Source organism: Heteronotia binoei, chromosome 5 (assembly GCF_032191835.1).
Source record: "Heteronotia binoei isolate CCM8104 ecotype False Entrance Well chromosome 5, APGP_CSIRO_Hbin_v1, whole genome shotgun sequence".
NCBI lineage: Eukaryota > Metazoa > Chordata > Lepidosauria > Squamata > Gekkonidae > Heteronotia > Heteronotia binoei.
The window spans coordinates 40,277,530-40,292,964 of NC_083227.1; the positions used below are offsets into that span (position 1 = coordinate 40,277,530).

Consider the following 15,435-nt stretch of genomic DNA (forward strand, 5'->3'; position numbering starts at 1 on the left):
GAGAAAACACACACACGCAACTTGCTCCAACCAAGAGGGATTTGGGGTGGACAATTGGGAGGTTTCTAGTCAAGCTTCGGAGGCGCGCGGAGAAGGGGAGAGGAGAAACTGCGTGCCGGTTGGTTGAAATGGTGCTCCGTACCCAACTATCTAAATTTCATTGGGGGAGGAGGGGGGAGTTAACCGTTTTTTTAAAAGTTCGCACTTTTCAGTCAATCGGAAAACACATTAGAGCCGGCTTCAGATGTTGCGTAAATTGTCTTTTCTGGGGGCGTGGCATAGGTGGAAATTACAGGATTGTTTATCGAAAGAGAGGACTTACGGCTACGTAGGTTTATAAAGTTATTATCCAGCAGGGCTGTTTTTATGTACAGATCTGCTTCCCATCTGCAATTGCAAATAATGACCTACTTCCGCTGTTGTTCTGCAGTTCTGCAGGTCACAATTGCACAACAATTTTACACAAACAAGCCCTTTTAATTTTTCATTCTCAGCCCTATCAGCTCCTGGTGCTTCCATTTCCCAAAATTTTTAACAAAACTGCAGGGTGGCAGAGATTGTAGTCCATTCTGACTACCCCAGGTCAAGTTTCATGGTAAATGGGGATCTGACTGACCCATGTTTCCCCAGTCCTAGTGTTGGGCTGGATGGGCCACTGGCCTGATCCAGAATGGCTTCTCTTGTGAGTTCTTTATAGTATGCCAAAGCCGCACACTTTAGCTGTGCTTTTCATTTTGGGATGCAAGTTATCTTATGGAACCATGTGTTCGATTTAAAACAGGCTTCAGCGCTGGCTGAATTGCAGCTAAAGTTGTGACTGGCCGCATCCCTATGAAAATATCCTGTCAGGGCTATATTTTGTGTCAGTTCCCTCTTTAGAAGCAAATAAGTTGAAGTATGGTAAAATTTATCAAGATGCGAAGAGCACAAGGCTATAACATTTCACGCACAGACACACACATACACATTGTGTATTTCTTGTTTTTGCTTGTAATACTTTTTAACACTCTGACCTAGATGGTGATGATAAATTTAATTTCTATCTTGCCCATTTCCCAAAATTGGGCTTAGGGCAGCTGGAGTACAAAGTAAAAGCATACAATAAATATGAATAAAATAAGTACCTACAAGACAATCAGATGGCATCACACATCTCTCCTGCACACAACTGAGGTGGCTACTGTAACATCATATCCCACTGATGGGAAGGTTCTTAATCAGAAAATATGGAAATAAAAATGGAGAAAAAGAAACCTGGGAGGCAACTGTTGCTGTTCTCAACCACATGCCTGGTGGAACCATCCCAGTCTTACAGGTCCTGCAGAACTGAGTCAGATATCACTAGATGCCCCAGATACCACTAGAAAGAGAGTTCCACTAGGCTGGGGCTAGGGCTGAAAAGGCCCTGGCCATGATTGAGGATAGCCAAACCATTTTGGGACCAAGGACTACCAATACGTTGGTACCAGATGAGTGTAAAGCTCTTTGAGAGGTGTATAGTTAGAAGTGGTCCCAGACCATTTAGGACTTCAAAGGTAAAAATAAAAACCTTGAACTTGATTCAGTATTCGATCTGGAGCCAGTGCGCTGATGGAGCACAGGTTGTATATGCACATTCAAAGGGGTACCCATAAGGACCCACACAGCTGCATTCTGGGCAAGTTAAAGTTTCCAGAGCAAGCCCTGCTGTTAGCCAAAATGCCCTCAAAACGAGGTTGGGGAATTAGTTAGGTGGGCACCTGGCTCATTAGGAATCTTTTTACCAATTTATACCAGGCTCAACCATCCAGAGGGTAAATGCTCAATAAAAAGGACTCTAATTTAATAAAAACCAATTGTAATTTATTTAGAATAATAGTTCTTTCACACAAGATAAAAATACAATACATTCACACATTCACACATGCCTAAGAAACATAGATAGATGGATAGGGGAACATATAAGGGTAAACAGACAGGGTAATATTTACCATCGTAGTCTTCGAGGAAGGTTCCAATGGCGACATAAGAGGACAGGGGAAATGGACCCAAAACTGTGGCCAGAATTGGGGATGGATCTAGACAGCGGAACTGGGATACTGTTAGATGCACACATGAGTGGAGTTGGGTCAGAGGTTAAATAGACTCCCTTAGACCCCTTAGGGGCTGGGAGGTGACAGGGAGGAGAGATGAGAGGCTCTGTGATGACCATGAAGGCTGGACATTAGCAGAGCCAATGGTGAATCCTTTGGTGACATCCAATTGGGTGTCAGCTTTAACCAATGAACTTCACCTTAGTCCTGTGAACCTGGAAATTTCCAAGTTGCAATAAGGCCTGGGGCGGCTCCAAGGGTGTCAGTATGGAAATGGCTAGGCACTTGGGATTAAGTGGGTTTATCTGGGACGGTGACAGTAGGGAATCAAATACTGGCCTAGGTATCACCCGGGTAAGACAAAAGACTTGGTTGATGGAGGAGATGTTCTTCCTCTTTTCTCATCATCTTCTGGGCAAGAGTTATTGTTTAGGGTATTGCCAGGCAATCAGGACTAACAGTTGAGCTGTTAATCCATTCATGGGGCAAATGGGTTGCTTGCGGGCTAAGGGTGACTCAGGATGTGTACGTGAGCTTCCCATTATGAAGGAATGAAGTCCAGCCTGGCAGGGTATGCTTGGATAAGCTTATGCAAAGCTGAAGCAGATGCTGGAGATGAAATCAGGAAAGCACGATGGATCCTGGTGGTGTTAGCCTTAGGTTCATGGAGACAGGCTGGAAACATGGTGGCCTGGCTTCTTCCACTGCAGCGGCCAAGACTGGGCACACAAGGAGCAGAGTTCTGGCTAACACGCATCCAGAGGTGTAGAATGCAAAGCTGCCACATAAGCCTTAGAAGCTGTAAGCAAAGTCCACTTCTTAGAGCAGATGTGTGAGAGTCAAACCTCCAGGCACCCTGGCAACCATACTGGTGATCACGATGCCCATATGTATGAAAAGTAGGGGCTTTTTCCTCACACTGCATAGAGCAAGTTGCAGTAATCCAGAAGAGGCGACCATTGCCTGCCCTAGATGACTGTGGCTAGGTCAGTGCAGGACAAGTAGAGGACCAGCTGCCCAACTTGGCAAAGGTGGAAAAATGCCATTCTGGCCTGTGCCTCCAAAGTGACCTGCGCCTCCAAAGTAAGAGAGGCATCTAAGGTCACCCCAAACTCTTAATGGAGGATGCTGGTGTCAGTTGTACCCCATCCGGAGTGGGAAGCTGAAATTCCAGCCCAGTTCCCAACCACAGGACCCAGGACTTTGCTGGGTTCATCTTCAGGTGGCTCTGTTTTAACCACCCCATCTGAGGCAGTGTCTGGCCATCCATCCTTTAACAGATACAGCTGGGTGTCATCAGCATATTGATGGCACCCTAGCCCAAACCTCCTGACCGAGTGGGAGAGCTCATATAGATCAGGGATCAAACTTACTTAACATAAGAGCCGCATAGAATAAACAGCAGATGTTTGAGAGTTGTATGGAATGGAAGGAGGGAAATAGATGGGGGAGGGGAAAAGTAAGCAACTTTAAATGCATTCTCTAAGCCGCTTGCTGGCTTGGAGAAGTGATTTAAAGAGAGAAATGCCTTCTCCAAGCCAGCTGACAGGACCATGGGAGCTTTGAGAGCCACACAATATGTGTGAAAGAGCCACATGTAACACCCGAGCCACAGTTTGGCCACTGCTGGTATTGATATTAATGAGCACTGGAGAGGACTGCCAAAAGCTAGCCTGGTGTTGTCACTGACACCTCTCAGAAGCTTAAGCAGGGTTGGCCCTAAGCAGTAGATGGATGGGAGACATCCAGGGAATCCAGGGTTGCTATGCAGAGGCAGCCGATGGCAATCTACTTCTGAATGTCTCTTGCCTTAAAGACCCTTGAGGGAAGGGGTACTGTATGTTGGCTTTCACTGGATGATGACAAATTCTATGACCAATATTTTTTAAAAGGGAAGTGATTGACAACTAACCCCCTCCCCCCACCCCGATGTATAAATGAAATAATGGAAAGAATACAATGACATTAACACATCATAGGTATATTTTATTTTTTTACTTGGTATAAGGAGAAAAAATACAATAGGTCACTATGCCAGCAAATAATACAATGATGATATGAGAAGATTTCGCTACAGCAGGCTACAATAAATGCAGTCATTTGAGTACAAATGTTGATCAAGCACTTTCAGAATCTAATATATTCCTCTCCCCCTTCCAAGGATCCAGGTCAAATATCACATCCAGTTATTCCTAAATGCTGCCATTTAATAACCAGACTAGATAATAATTTAAAAATAAGACTGCCAGTACCCATATAAGAATGAACACTGGCCACGGAATGATTCTTTACAAGTAGAAGCTTATCATACACTGAGGCTAGTATAACAAATTTAATACCAGCAAAAGTTAGAATAATGAAACAATATAAACATTCAAGCGATAGAAATAAGACATCTTAATGGAGTATGACAATATATCTATCACCAGTTTAGCAAGAGACAATTTTAAAATTTCATTTAAGAGATGGAGGCTCCTAATTTAAAGTGGAGGATGAAAATGTGTTCTTGCCCTGATCCCTCATTATAAGCACACTTCACAAGTTTAGCATACTGGGGGCTCAACTACAATAAGCACCTCAAATAAACCAAAACTGGTTTGCAAATTGCATAGTTACCTCAAAGCCCTCTCACAGACTCTCAGATAACTTAGGTTTAGTCTGTAAAATTCAGTCATCACTGGGAGTCTTTTCACATGACCTATTAGCTCATTTAGAAGGGTCACTACATGACTTTTTTGGCCCATGGCAATTAGAACATTCCATTATGCTCCCAGGAAAGAAGCTTTTAATAGCTGTTGGCCATGGAGTTCAAATTCCAAAGCTTCTGAAAGACCATCGAGCCATCTGCATGTCTATGGTTCTCCTTCAAAATAATGGCTTCTACAATTTCCTTGATAGAGTCAGTTGACATATGAAATATGGAACCTCTAGAACTCCAAGAGAGGTGAGAGGGAAAACATCCTGTGAGGAAAAATTTTCTTGAAAGATCTTTTAAACCACTGTAGTGCTGATCATTGTTTGCAACAGTCAATACTCACAGCAAGTTCTGTTCACAGACTTCACATCATCAGCTAGGAATGTGGTATATAACATGTGACTCAGGTCAGTTCTTGCACCCCAAAGGTGAAATAAAAATCCTAATATTAATTCAATGACAACTAATCCATCCAGGAGTGGCTATTGTGCTTGTTGTAGCAAGAACCATTAGGAGTTTCACAGTACATTGAGGACTGATGCATTTTTATTCTAGCATAAACATTTGAGGACCGGCATTGTTAGAAAGCAAAAACAACCCTTAGTCTTTCTAACATTTCCATCAGAGGCAGGCAGAAGGGACTGACAGCTTATCTAAAAGCTACGGTCAGTAGCTAGCAAGAACAAAGCCCTGTCACAACATGTAAACAGTAGAACACACAGTTTCTGAGATCCCTAGACAGCCTTCTTGCAGATACCACTTGCACCATGGACAGAAGAAGGGCTTGTGCTTGGTCAGAGTGATGCACAAGCATCTTATGGGGTTGGCTCTTCTTCCATGGCAATAAGCTAGTTTGGAGAAATATCTTGTCCCTCTGTGTTTGTCTGTTGCCCTAAGTAAATCCAGGCTTATGGGCTGTGATTGTCTCATCCTGGGGATTTGCCTTGATTGCTTGTTATCTGCCTGTTCAAGAGACTTAGACATGGGCCCATTTCTGTGTATGCATGTGGGGGTTTAGAGAGGAGTTGCAAAGGAATAAGATCTCCGCTTCCACATGCAGGGACCTGCTGTTCCTCATGGCAGGCTGCGTTGCTAGCCAAATATCCCTTCCTAAGGACTTTCCAGAAGGAAGGCCATTTTGCGTTTCTGACAGCATCTGATAATCCCATCCTGGATTTCAAGGTTTTGTGTCTAGTCCTGGCTATAGCTGCAGGTTGTAAGTCACCTTCTAAATCTAGGTGGTTGTAATTGTCACATTTTTTTCTTCAGAACAAAGTAGACTATAAAGAACACACCCAAATCAGTTTTTACATTCAGCTTGGTCCCTTGCATTACAGCATCTGCCACTTTCAACCATGGCAGAGCACTACCCCATCTTTTAATAGGACAATGTCAGGACAGTTGATGAATTCACAATCCGGAAAAAAGGGAAAACTTCCTCCCCTTCAAAATCAACTGACTGAAAAGTGAACAGACGGGTCTTATCTTCAGCATCATAAAAATTAACTGTCCCTGCTTCATAATTCAAAGATACCTGGATCTCTGTTGGCTCATCCTCTACCTCTAGCACAGTAGGAGGTGAGGTCAGAGCTTTGTACTGATTGTCATAAAGCCCAATTGCCCAGATTCCCTCATCAGGTTCAAGAGGAATTTCCTCCTCCCGCTCCACATTTTCTCTGGCCACTCCAACAGCCCAATAATCTCCATCTCCAACATCCACAGTCCAATAATGTTTTCCTGAAGTGAACCCCTCAGAGCCAAGAACACAGCGAATACATTCAAATCTCTTTGGGTCGTAGGGAAACTGCTGTCGGAAACTCCCCCATCTTACAGTCTTCTGATCTTCAGACACAACATATCGGGGATGGGCTGTTTCTGGATCCAGCAACACATTTTCTGCAAGAGAGTAAACAAATGGCTATCCAATTCTTTTCATCAAACCAACTTTGCTTTGCAAAATAAGGTATCAAAAGCAGGGAATCTGACGGGGCAATCACACTATGGCTTCAACATGTTCTACTCCGATCACACAATTCCTCCTTTTCACCCACTAAAAATGGTGAATTGTGTCATCAAGTGCCATTTTGCATTGCCTAGGCAGTGGGCCAATAAGTGGATTAAATTCAAATAATATTGTAATGGGTGACTGGTCTTCCAAGCAAGCTGGAGGGGAGGCAGATTCAAGTTGCTCCTTACCAGCTGGTTGAGCTCTGAGATCATCCATCAGAGGCCTGCATGCAACCTTCAATTTAACCACAGACACAGGCTTTCTTATGTCTAAGGCCTTGGAAACACCTCCATAAAAATACATTGGGAGCATATCCTCTCCCCCATTAGAAACTGAAAACAAACTGTCTCTCTTTCCCTGAGCAAATAGTTCATCCTAGCTTTCCTCTGTCTCCTCACTAAGGAAGGTGATTCACAAAACCTTCCTTTCTGTCCTGACCTTCCTCCAAGGAGGTCAGAATGGGGTCCCCTTCTCCTTTTTATTCTGAGTTGAGGGAGTGACTGACTCAAGGTCACCCAAGTTAGCAGAATTGAGATGTGAATCTGAATGTTCAGATCCTAGTCTGTAAACCATTATTATACACTGGCTGTTACATAACATAGTGTCTCCCTGTAAAATTGGCTCTCAGAAACTCACATGGACGTATATCAACTAGATATGTATGAACAAGAAAGAACCTTGGAGATACAGGCATCAGGTTCAGAGGCCTACCTTTGATCCATTTCGATTTTGACGTGTTCGCTAGAAAGATAAAAAGAGCAAGAGAAAAAAGGTAAGTTTCCATTGTACAACAGAATTTATTTTTGTCTGTGTACAAATTATGCACCATTTTAATATGTTCGTTAATACTTCTGATATATTGTGAAAGCTTCTTGCTAAATGAACAATTCTATTACTACTAGACTAATAATTTTGTTTAAACAAAGGTAGTTAAATAGGCTGGTAAAATTGACAATGGTATAATTAAAGCCACTCCGTAGAGGCAGGGAGTAGAAATGAGACCATGGTTCAGCTGAGTGTGTGTGATGGTCATGCAGCAAACTTCATGGTAGATGGGGCATTCAAACCTGAGTCTCCCAGATTGAGGAGGAGGAAGAGGAGAAAATGGTTGGTTTTTACACCTCGCTTTTCTCTGCCCTAAGGAGCATTCCTTTCCCCACAACAGGTACCTTGTGAAGGCTGAGAGAGTTTTGAGAGAACTGTGAAGAAGAAAAAGATGATATTGGATTTATATCCCGCCCTCCACTCTGAAGAGTCTCAGAGCGGCTCACAGTCTCCTATGTCTTCTCCCCCCACAACAGACACCCTGTGAGGTGGGTGGGGCTGGAGTGGGCTCTCACAGCAGCTGCCCTTTCAAGGACAACCTCTGCCAGAGCTATGGCTGACCCAAGGCCATGCCAGCAGGTGCCAAGTGGAGGAGTGGGGAATCAAACCCGGTTCTCCCAGATAAGAGTCCACACACTTAACCACTACACCAAACTGGCTCTCTCTGACTGGCCCAGGGTCACTCAACAGGCTTCATATGGAGGAGGAATGGGGAATAAAGGGCTTCCGGTCTCGGCGACCCAAGGTGGTGAGCAATCTGGGAAGGCTCCCAAGAATCGCTCACCAATCGGGCAGCAGCGGTGCTCCAGTGTTGGGGGGCTTGATTCCTGGACTCAGGGAGGGTCTGGGAAGGCTGGCGGCTTGACAGCACGGAGTGGGAATAACAATGGTAGCTGTTTCCCGAACCTGCTGTCTCTGCAAGCCTCGCTGCCTTGATCGCCATTTTAAATGGCATTGGGGTTGAACACCGGCTTTCTTCTTCTCTTTCAACGTCAGCTTTAAATGCCTGTTTGATCGACTTCTGTTTGACAAGCGGATTGTAAGTGGCTTCCTATATTCTCATTTACTTTTAAAGTTGGATCACCGCGGTTGGAGAGTGGGCAGCTCAAGAGGCAGAGAGACAGAGGCGATCGTTAATGGAGAAGGGGGGGGGAGAATCCCCCAGCTCCCTCTTCCCTGCTTCTGAGGCCTCCAAAAGACTTGCCTAGAAGTTGGAGCTTGTGACTATGACTCTGTGCCTTAAAGATCTTGCTAGCTATCAGTAACCCTAGCATGAACACTATCTAACTGGCTTACACAGACCTGATCTGACTTGCTTCTCCATACAACCTTTCATCTCCTGGTGTGTGTGGAGCTGCGGTGGATGCATAAGGAGTTTAAAAGTCTGGCAAGTATACTGGGTTGTATTGCCTTTGATTTAAAATTGCAATTCCAGAGAATGACTTTGAGAGTTTTTCTGTAACGTTTAAGGACTTAGCTTTTGAATAAATCTTTTCTGGTTTTAAAGATATAAAGATTTTCCATGGCTGTGCTGAAGGGAAGGCATCCATTCTGAATAAAACTTTGCTGGTCTTAATTATACACCTGTGGAGCTACCTGATGTCTTCAGTGGATTACCAAAATAGCTAGGTGGTTGACTTTTCGAAGACTAACTCTGAAGTTCCCAAGCCTTTAAGTGGATTATAAAAATACTGGAGGCTCCTGGCTATTAGCATTCCCCCCCCCCCCCCTGTTTTTAAACACTTTTAAATGGATTTTTATGGATTATAAAAAGCTGGTTGGCTGAAGGGGATCCTTGCATTGCTCTCAATTTTTCTTTTGGGTTTTGTTTTTGTTCTTTTCTGGGGGGGGGGTGTTTTTTGGGCACCCAGTCCTGGATTATAATTGTTAATTGTGTCGGGAGCACAAAGAAGCCTTCCAATTCTTCCAATTGTTAGAACTCCTATATCCCTCTACTTTAGAATACCTGAAAGGACTTTTAAAGGAACAGTGTGGTTGGACCTCTCTAGGTGGAGAATGTATTTCAGTGAATCGTTATTGTGAGCTAGAATGCTTTGTGTATGAGTCATTGGGAGGTTGGTTTGGCTAAAAAGGTCTTGTTTACTGACCTGGTCAAAGATCTAGTGGAGACTGAAATTCAACCAAGAGTTATATCAGACCATAATCCTGTAATGATAAAACTCAAAGGAGCCCAATTGAAAAGATCTTGGAGGTTAAATACCTCAGTTCTGAAAGATAAAGATTTTCTTCAAGAAACCAAGACAGAAATGGAATCTTTTTTCAAACAAAATACAACTCAAGATGTGAAGATGCAAGTGGTTTGGGAAACAGCTAAAGCATATTTTAGGGGGCTAGCAATCAGATTTAGTGTCAAGAAAAAGAAGGAAAGAACTGAAAACTTTCAAAATTTAATGTTGCAGGCTGAGAAAGCTGAAAAAAAATCTAAAAGTACAACCTACAAAACAGGAGTTCCAAAATAAGATTGAAGTACAGCACCAACTCAACCTACTACTTGTAAAGGAGGTGGAGAGAAAATTAAGATTTGCCAGACAGAATTATTTTGAGCATGCCAACAAGTCGAGAAGATGGTTAGCTTACAAACTGAGAAAAGAGAGTGCAAAAAGAATAATTCCGGTATTGAAAGATGAAAATAACAAAGAGAAATTCCAAAGACAGGAGATATGTGAAATTGTGGTGCGATTCTACAAAGCCAAACAAGTCCAAAAGGAAGATCTGGAAGAATATCTTAAACAGAACAATCTTAATAAATTTACAGACGAGCAATGGAGAACTTTAAATGAGCCAATAACAATAAGGGAAATTGTATCTCAAAAAGAATGGTAAGTCCTCAGGACCAGATGGTTTGCCTGCAGAGTTCTATAAAGCTTTTGAAGATTGTCTGTTGTTACCATTTAAATTTAGATCCAAATTGAAGCCCAAATCCCAGCTTCGTGGCAAGAAGCCACAATATCTTTAATTCCTAAAGAGGGTACAGACTTGAAAGATATAAAGAATTTTCGGCCAATCTCTCTCTTAAATGTGGATTACAAAATTTTTGCCTCAATACTGGCACAATGTTTAAAGGAAGTATTATTGAGCACGATTCATCAAGATCAGGCAGGATTTCTTCTCAGAAGACATCTGAAAGATAATGTTAGAACAATATGTAACATAATGGAATATTATGAGAACCACTCAGATAAACAGTTAGCATTAATTTGTTTGGATGCAGAGAAGGCCTTTGACAACATTTGTTGGCAATTTATGTTACAACAACTGAAGGATATGGAGCATGATGAGAACTTTTTGAGATCAATACAATCAATATATTATTCACAAAGGGCAAAGGTGTTGGTGAATGGCAAATTAACAGAAGCAATTGCTATTCAAAAGGGTACAAGACAAGGCTGTCCACTGTCACCACTGTTGTTTATTTTGTGTTTAGAGATATTGAATAATCAAATAAAAGAAGATTCAAGTATTAAGGAAGCGTTGATCAAGAGCGAACAATATAAACTGAGGGACTTTGCAGATGATTTGGTTTTTATACTAGAGCAACCAGTAGATTCTATTGAACATTTGCAGAACAAGATTAATCAATTTGGCCATTGGACTTGATTGAAGATAAATTACCATAACACAACATTTTTAACTAAGAATATGACAAACAATCTCTTTTTTGATAAAACAATTTATTATTCTGTAACATATTGTAAATATTCATAAAACAAGCTAATACGGAGTTAATACATTACATTTTCCTCCTCCCTTCCACCCTTTCCATGACCCCCACCAGTGTTTTTTACTAAAATTTCTGAATACAAGGTAGTTTTATCAATTATAGAATCTTCATATTACAAAACCTTATAACAAATAAAAAGATGAGAAGAATAAGTATATAAAGAGAGGAAAAAAGAAAACCATATAAAGTACTTGTAATCCATCTTCATTCTTATCTTTTATCCCTTTTCCAAAGAAAAAAAATATAATAGAAAACAAGATAAGTGTTCCTTTAAAATTTTAGTCCATTCTTCCACAAAACTTCAACTGTTATCAAAAATCACTAAATGCCCCTTTAACTTCCAGTATTTTTCAACATATCTTTGAAATTTCTCCCACTCCATTTTAAACTTCTCCAAGTCATAGCCTTTTAAGATTCTTGTAAGTTTGACCATTTCATTCAAAGACATAACTTTTAAAGTCCAATCCCATTTTTCAGGTATTTTATCTTGCTTCCATAATTGTTCATATAATGTCCTTGCAGCTGAAAGCAGATACCACACAATCGTTCTATCTTGTTTCGGAAATGTTTCCATTTGTAATCCCAACAAAAAAATGTCTGGAGACCTCTTAATATCATAACCTAAAATTCTTGACATTTCTTTCTGAATCATTTGCCAAAATTGTTTTGCCTTTTCACAAGTCCACCACATTTGGTAGAAAGAACCTTCATGCTTTTTGCATGTCCAACATCTATCTGACACCAGATTGTTCATTTTTGCCAATTTCTTTGGTGTCAAATACCACCTATATAACATTTTGAAGCAATTTTCTTTAATGTTATAACATGTCGATATCTTCAGAGTTTTTCCATAGGTACTCCCATGACTCCATTTGTATTTCTTTGTTTATGTTAATTGCCCATTTTATCATTTGAGATTTAACTATTTCATCCTCTGTAGACCATTTCAATAATAGTTTATAAATTCTTGAAATCAACTTTTCATTGTCACCAAACAGCGTCCTTTCCAATTCTGTTTGTTCTTGTCTTATACCTTCGCTTTTAATGTCCTGTTCCACCAAACTCTTAATTTGTTGCAATTGAAACCAATTGTATTTATACTGTAATTCTTCAGCCGATTTAAGTTCCACCTTTCCTCCCTGTATTTTTAATAATTGTTTATATGTTAACCACATCCCTTCTTCAGTATGTAAAGATAGCTTTATGACTTCTGTTGGCACAATCCAAAGTGGCTTTCTCTCATCTCCATATTTTTTTATATTTTGACCAAGTATTTAACAAATTTCTTCTTATATAATGGTGTGAGAACAAACCGTCCATCTTATTTTTCCCATAATACATATAAGCATGCCAACCAAAAATATTTCCATGACCTTCTAGTACCAGTAGTTTTCTATTTAATGTCATCCATTCCTTGATCCACATCAAACATCGTGGTACAACTTTAAGTCAGGCAATTGGAAACCTCCCCTTTCATCAGTCAAAATTTTCATTTTAATTCTTGGTTTTTTCCCGGCCCATACAAATTCTGAAATCTTCCTTTGCCATTTACTGAATATTTTATTATCCTTCACAATTGGAATTGTTTGAAAAAAGAACATAATTCTTGGTAGAACATTCATTTTAATTGCAGAAATTCTGCCCAGCATAGACAAATTCAATTTATTCCATTTTATCAGATCTTCATCAATCTTACGCCAAAGCTTTTCATAGTTGTTTTTATAAAAGTCTACATTTTTCATGGTAATTTCCACACCCAGATATTTTACTTTTGAAGCAACTTCACACTCAGTTACAGTTTGTAATTCTTCCTGTTGGCTCCTTATGTTTTTGCACAAAATTTTCAATTTTTCTTTATTTATATAGAAACCTGCCAGTTCTCCATATTCTTATATCTTACAAAGCAACAATGGTGTTGCATATATGGGTTTTTCATTAATAAACATTACATCATCAGCAAACACTCTGTATTTATAAGAAAAACTTTTAATTTCATACCCTCTATTTCCTTATCTTCTTGTATTTGCATGAGCAAAATTTCTAAAGTTATTATAAATATCAGTGAAGACAGAGGGCAGCCGTGACTTGTTCCTTTGCTAATTACCATTTTTTCCTTCAAATGTGCATTTATACAAAGTCTTGCTTGTTGTTCAGTATATATCGCCTTAACCATTCTTATAAAATCTTCTTCCAATCCCATTTTCTCCATCACTGCAAACATAAAGCCCCAATTCAGATTATCAAAAGCCTTTTCTGCATCTGCAAAAAATAATGTCATTTCTTTTTCAGGGTGCTTCTCATAATATTCAACAATATCTATAACAGTTCTGACATTATCTCTGATTAGTCTCCTGGGAAGAAATCCCGCTTGCTCATCTTTGATAAAGTTATTCAAATGCTGTTTGAGGCATTCTGCTAGTATCCTAGCATATATCTTATAGTCATTATTAAGTAATAAAATTGGTCTATAATTTTTTACATTTGTGGTGTCTCTATCTTCCTTCAGTAACAACGAGATTACTGCTTCCTTCCATGTATTTGGTATTTTCCCCTCGATCCTTATAATATTCATCAATTTCTGGAGTTTTGGTACTAACGTCTCTGCGAGGACTTTATCAAATTTTGCTGTAAAACCGTCTGGTCCCAGTGCCTTTCCCAATTTCATTGAATTTATTGCTGCTTCAATTTCTATTTTTTCAATTGGTTCATTTAAGACCTTTTCTATATTTTCTGTTAAGGGATTTACTTGAATTTTCTGCAAATATGTATCTATTTTACTTTTTTCCACCTTTCAGCCTTGAAATAACTTAGCATAATATTTATAAAATTCCCTTTTAATTCCTGCTTGGTCAACAATTTCTTTACCTGCCAATACAATTTTATTAATAAATTTATTTTCCCTTTTTTTTCATTTGCCAAGCCAGGTATTTTTCAGGCTTATTTGCTCCCTCAAATGATTTCTGTTGTAGTCTTTTAAGATTCCATTCTACCTCTTTATTTAACAAATGTCTCAATTGGTTCTGTAATACTGTAATCTCCCTTATAATTTTCTTTTTTCCTGGTCTCTTTTTGAGTTCCTTTTCTTTTTTTGCAATCTCTTTTTGAATGTCCAACATTTGTTTATCTTTAGATCTTTTATCTTTATTGTTCAATGAAATTAAAATACCTCTCATTACTGCTTTGTACGCATCCCACACAGTTTCAAATTGAATGTCCTCTTTTTCATTTATTTGAAATAAAGTTTTGGTTTCTTTTTCTAGAGACACCACTATATCATGTTTCTGTAGCAAATCTTCATTAATCCTCCACCTCCTAGTCTTTTTTACAAACTTTGCAGACCACATTAATGGATTGTGGTCTGCCCCAATTTTAGGAAGAATCTCTATTTTTTTGTCATAAATCCAAGATCTTTTGTAGTCCATAGCATATCAATTCTTGAGAGAGTTATGCCTTGCTGAAAAGAATGTATAACCAAGCACCTTGGGATTGAATTCCCTCCATATATCTTCTAAACTTTGTTTCATTAATTCAAAAAATGACTTTGGTAATTTCCCTTCCTTATTTCTTTTCCCAGATCTATCCAGAGTATTTGTTCCATTAAAGTCTCCCATTACCATTATTTGGTCATACGTCACTTGGTCCAATTGTTTCAAAATGTCTTTAAAGAAGGTGTCTTTTGCCCCATTTGGGGCATGCAGTCCCAATAGCAACACTTTTTTGTCATTCAACATCACTTCTACTGCTAAATATCTTCCATCATTATCCTTAAAAATCAATTTGGGATCCAATTCTTGTTTGATATAAAAAATCACTCCCCTTTTTTTCTCCTTAGCCAATGCATAAAATTCCATACCCAATTGTTTCTTCCATAAAAATTTATAATTCATTTGTTTGATATGTACTTCTTGCAGACAAATTATACTGCATTTTTGTTTTTTAATCCAATGAAATGTAGCCTTTCTTTTTTGCAGTGAATTTAGTCCATTTACATTCCAAGATATTAATTTGTAATCCATAGTGATTCTCCTTTTATTCTGCATCCCCAAAATCCCTATGTTCGTCAAAAAACCTCCTCAGTTCTTGAACATTTGTA

The 15,435-nt window shown here is 39.5% G+C and overlaps 1 protein-coding gene across 1 annotated transcript in view; it reads right to left on the reverse strand.

Moving 5' to 3' along the window:
* Positions 1 to 4,037: 4,037 nt before the first annotated feature.
* Positions 4,038 to 15,435, reverse strand: part of LOC132572334 (E3 ubiquitin-protein ligase TRIM39-like) — a 28,237-nt gene continuing 16,839 nt past the window's right edge. The window contains exons 6-7 of the mRNA XM_060239253.1: positions 7,487 to 7,516; positions 4,038 to 6,663 (exon numbers count right to left, since the gene is read on the reverse strand). Coding sequence (XP_060095236.1) covers positions 6,146 to 6,663; positions 7,487 to 7,516 — 548 coding nt within the window. The 3' untranslated portion in view covers positions 4,038 to 6,145. The remainder of the gene's footprint in view (positions 6,664 to 7,486; positions 7,517 to 15,435) is intronic.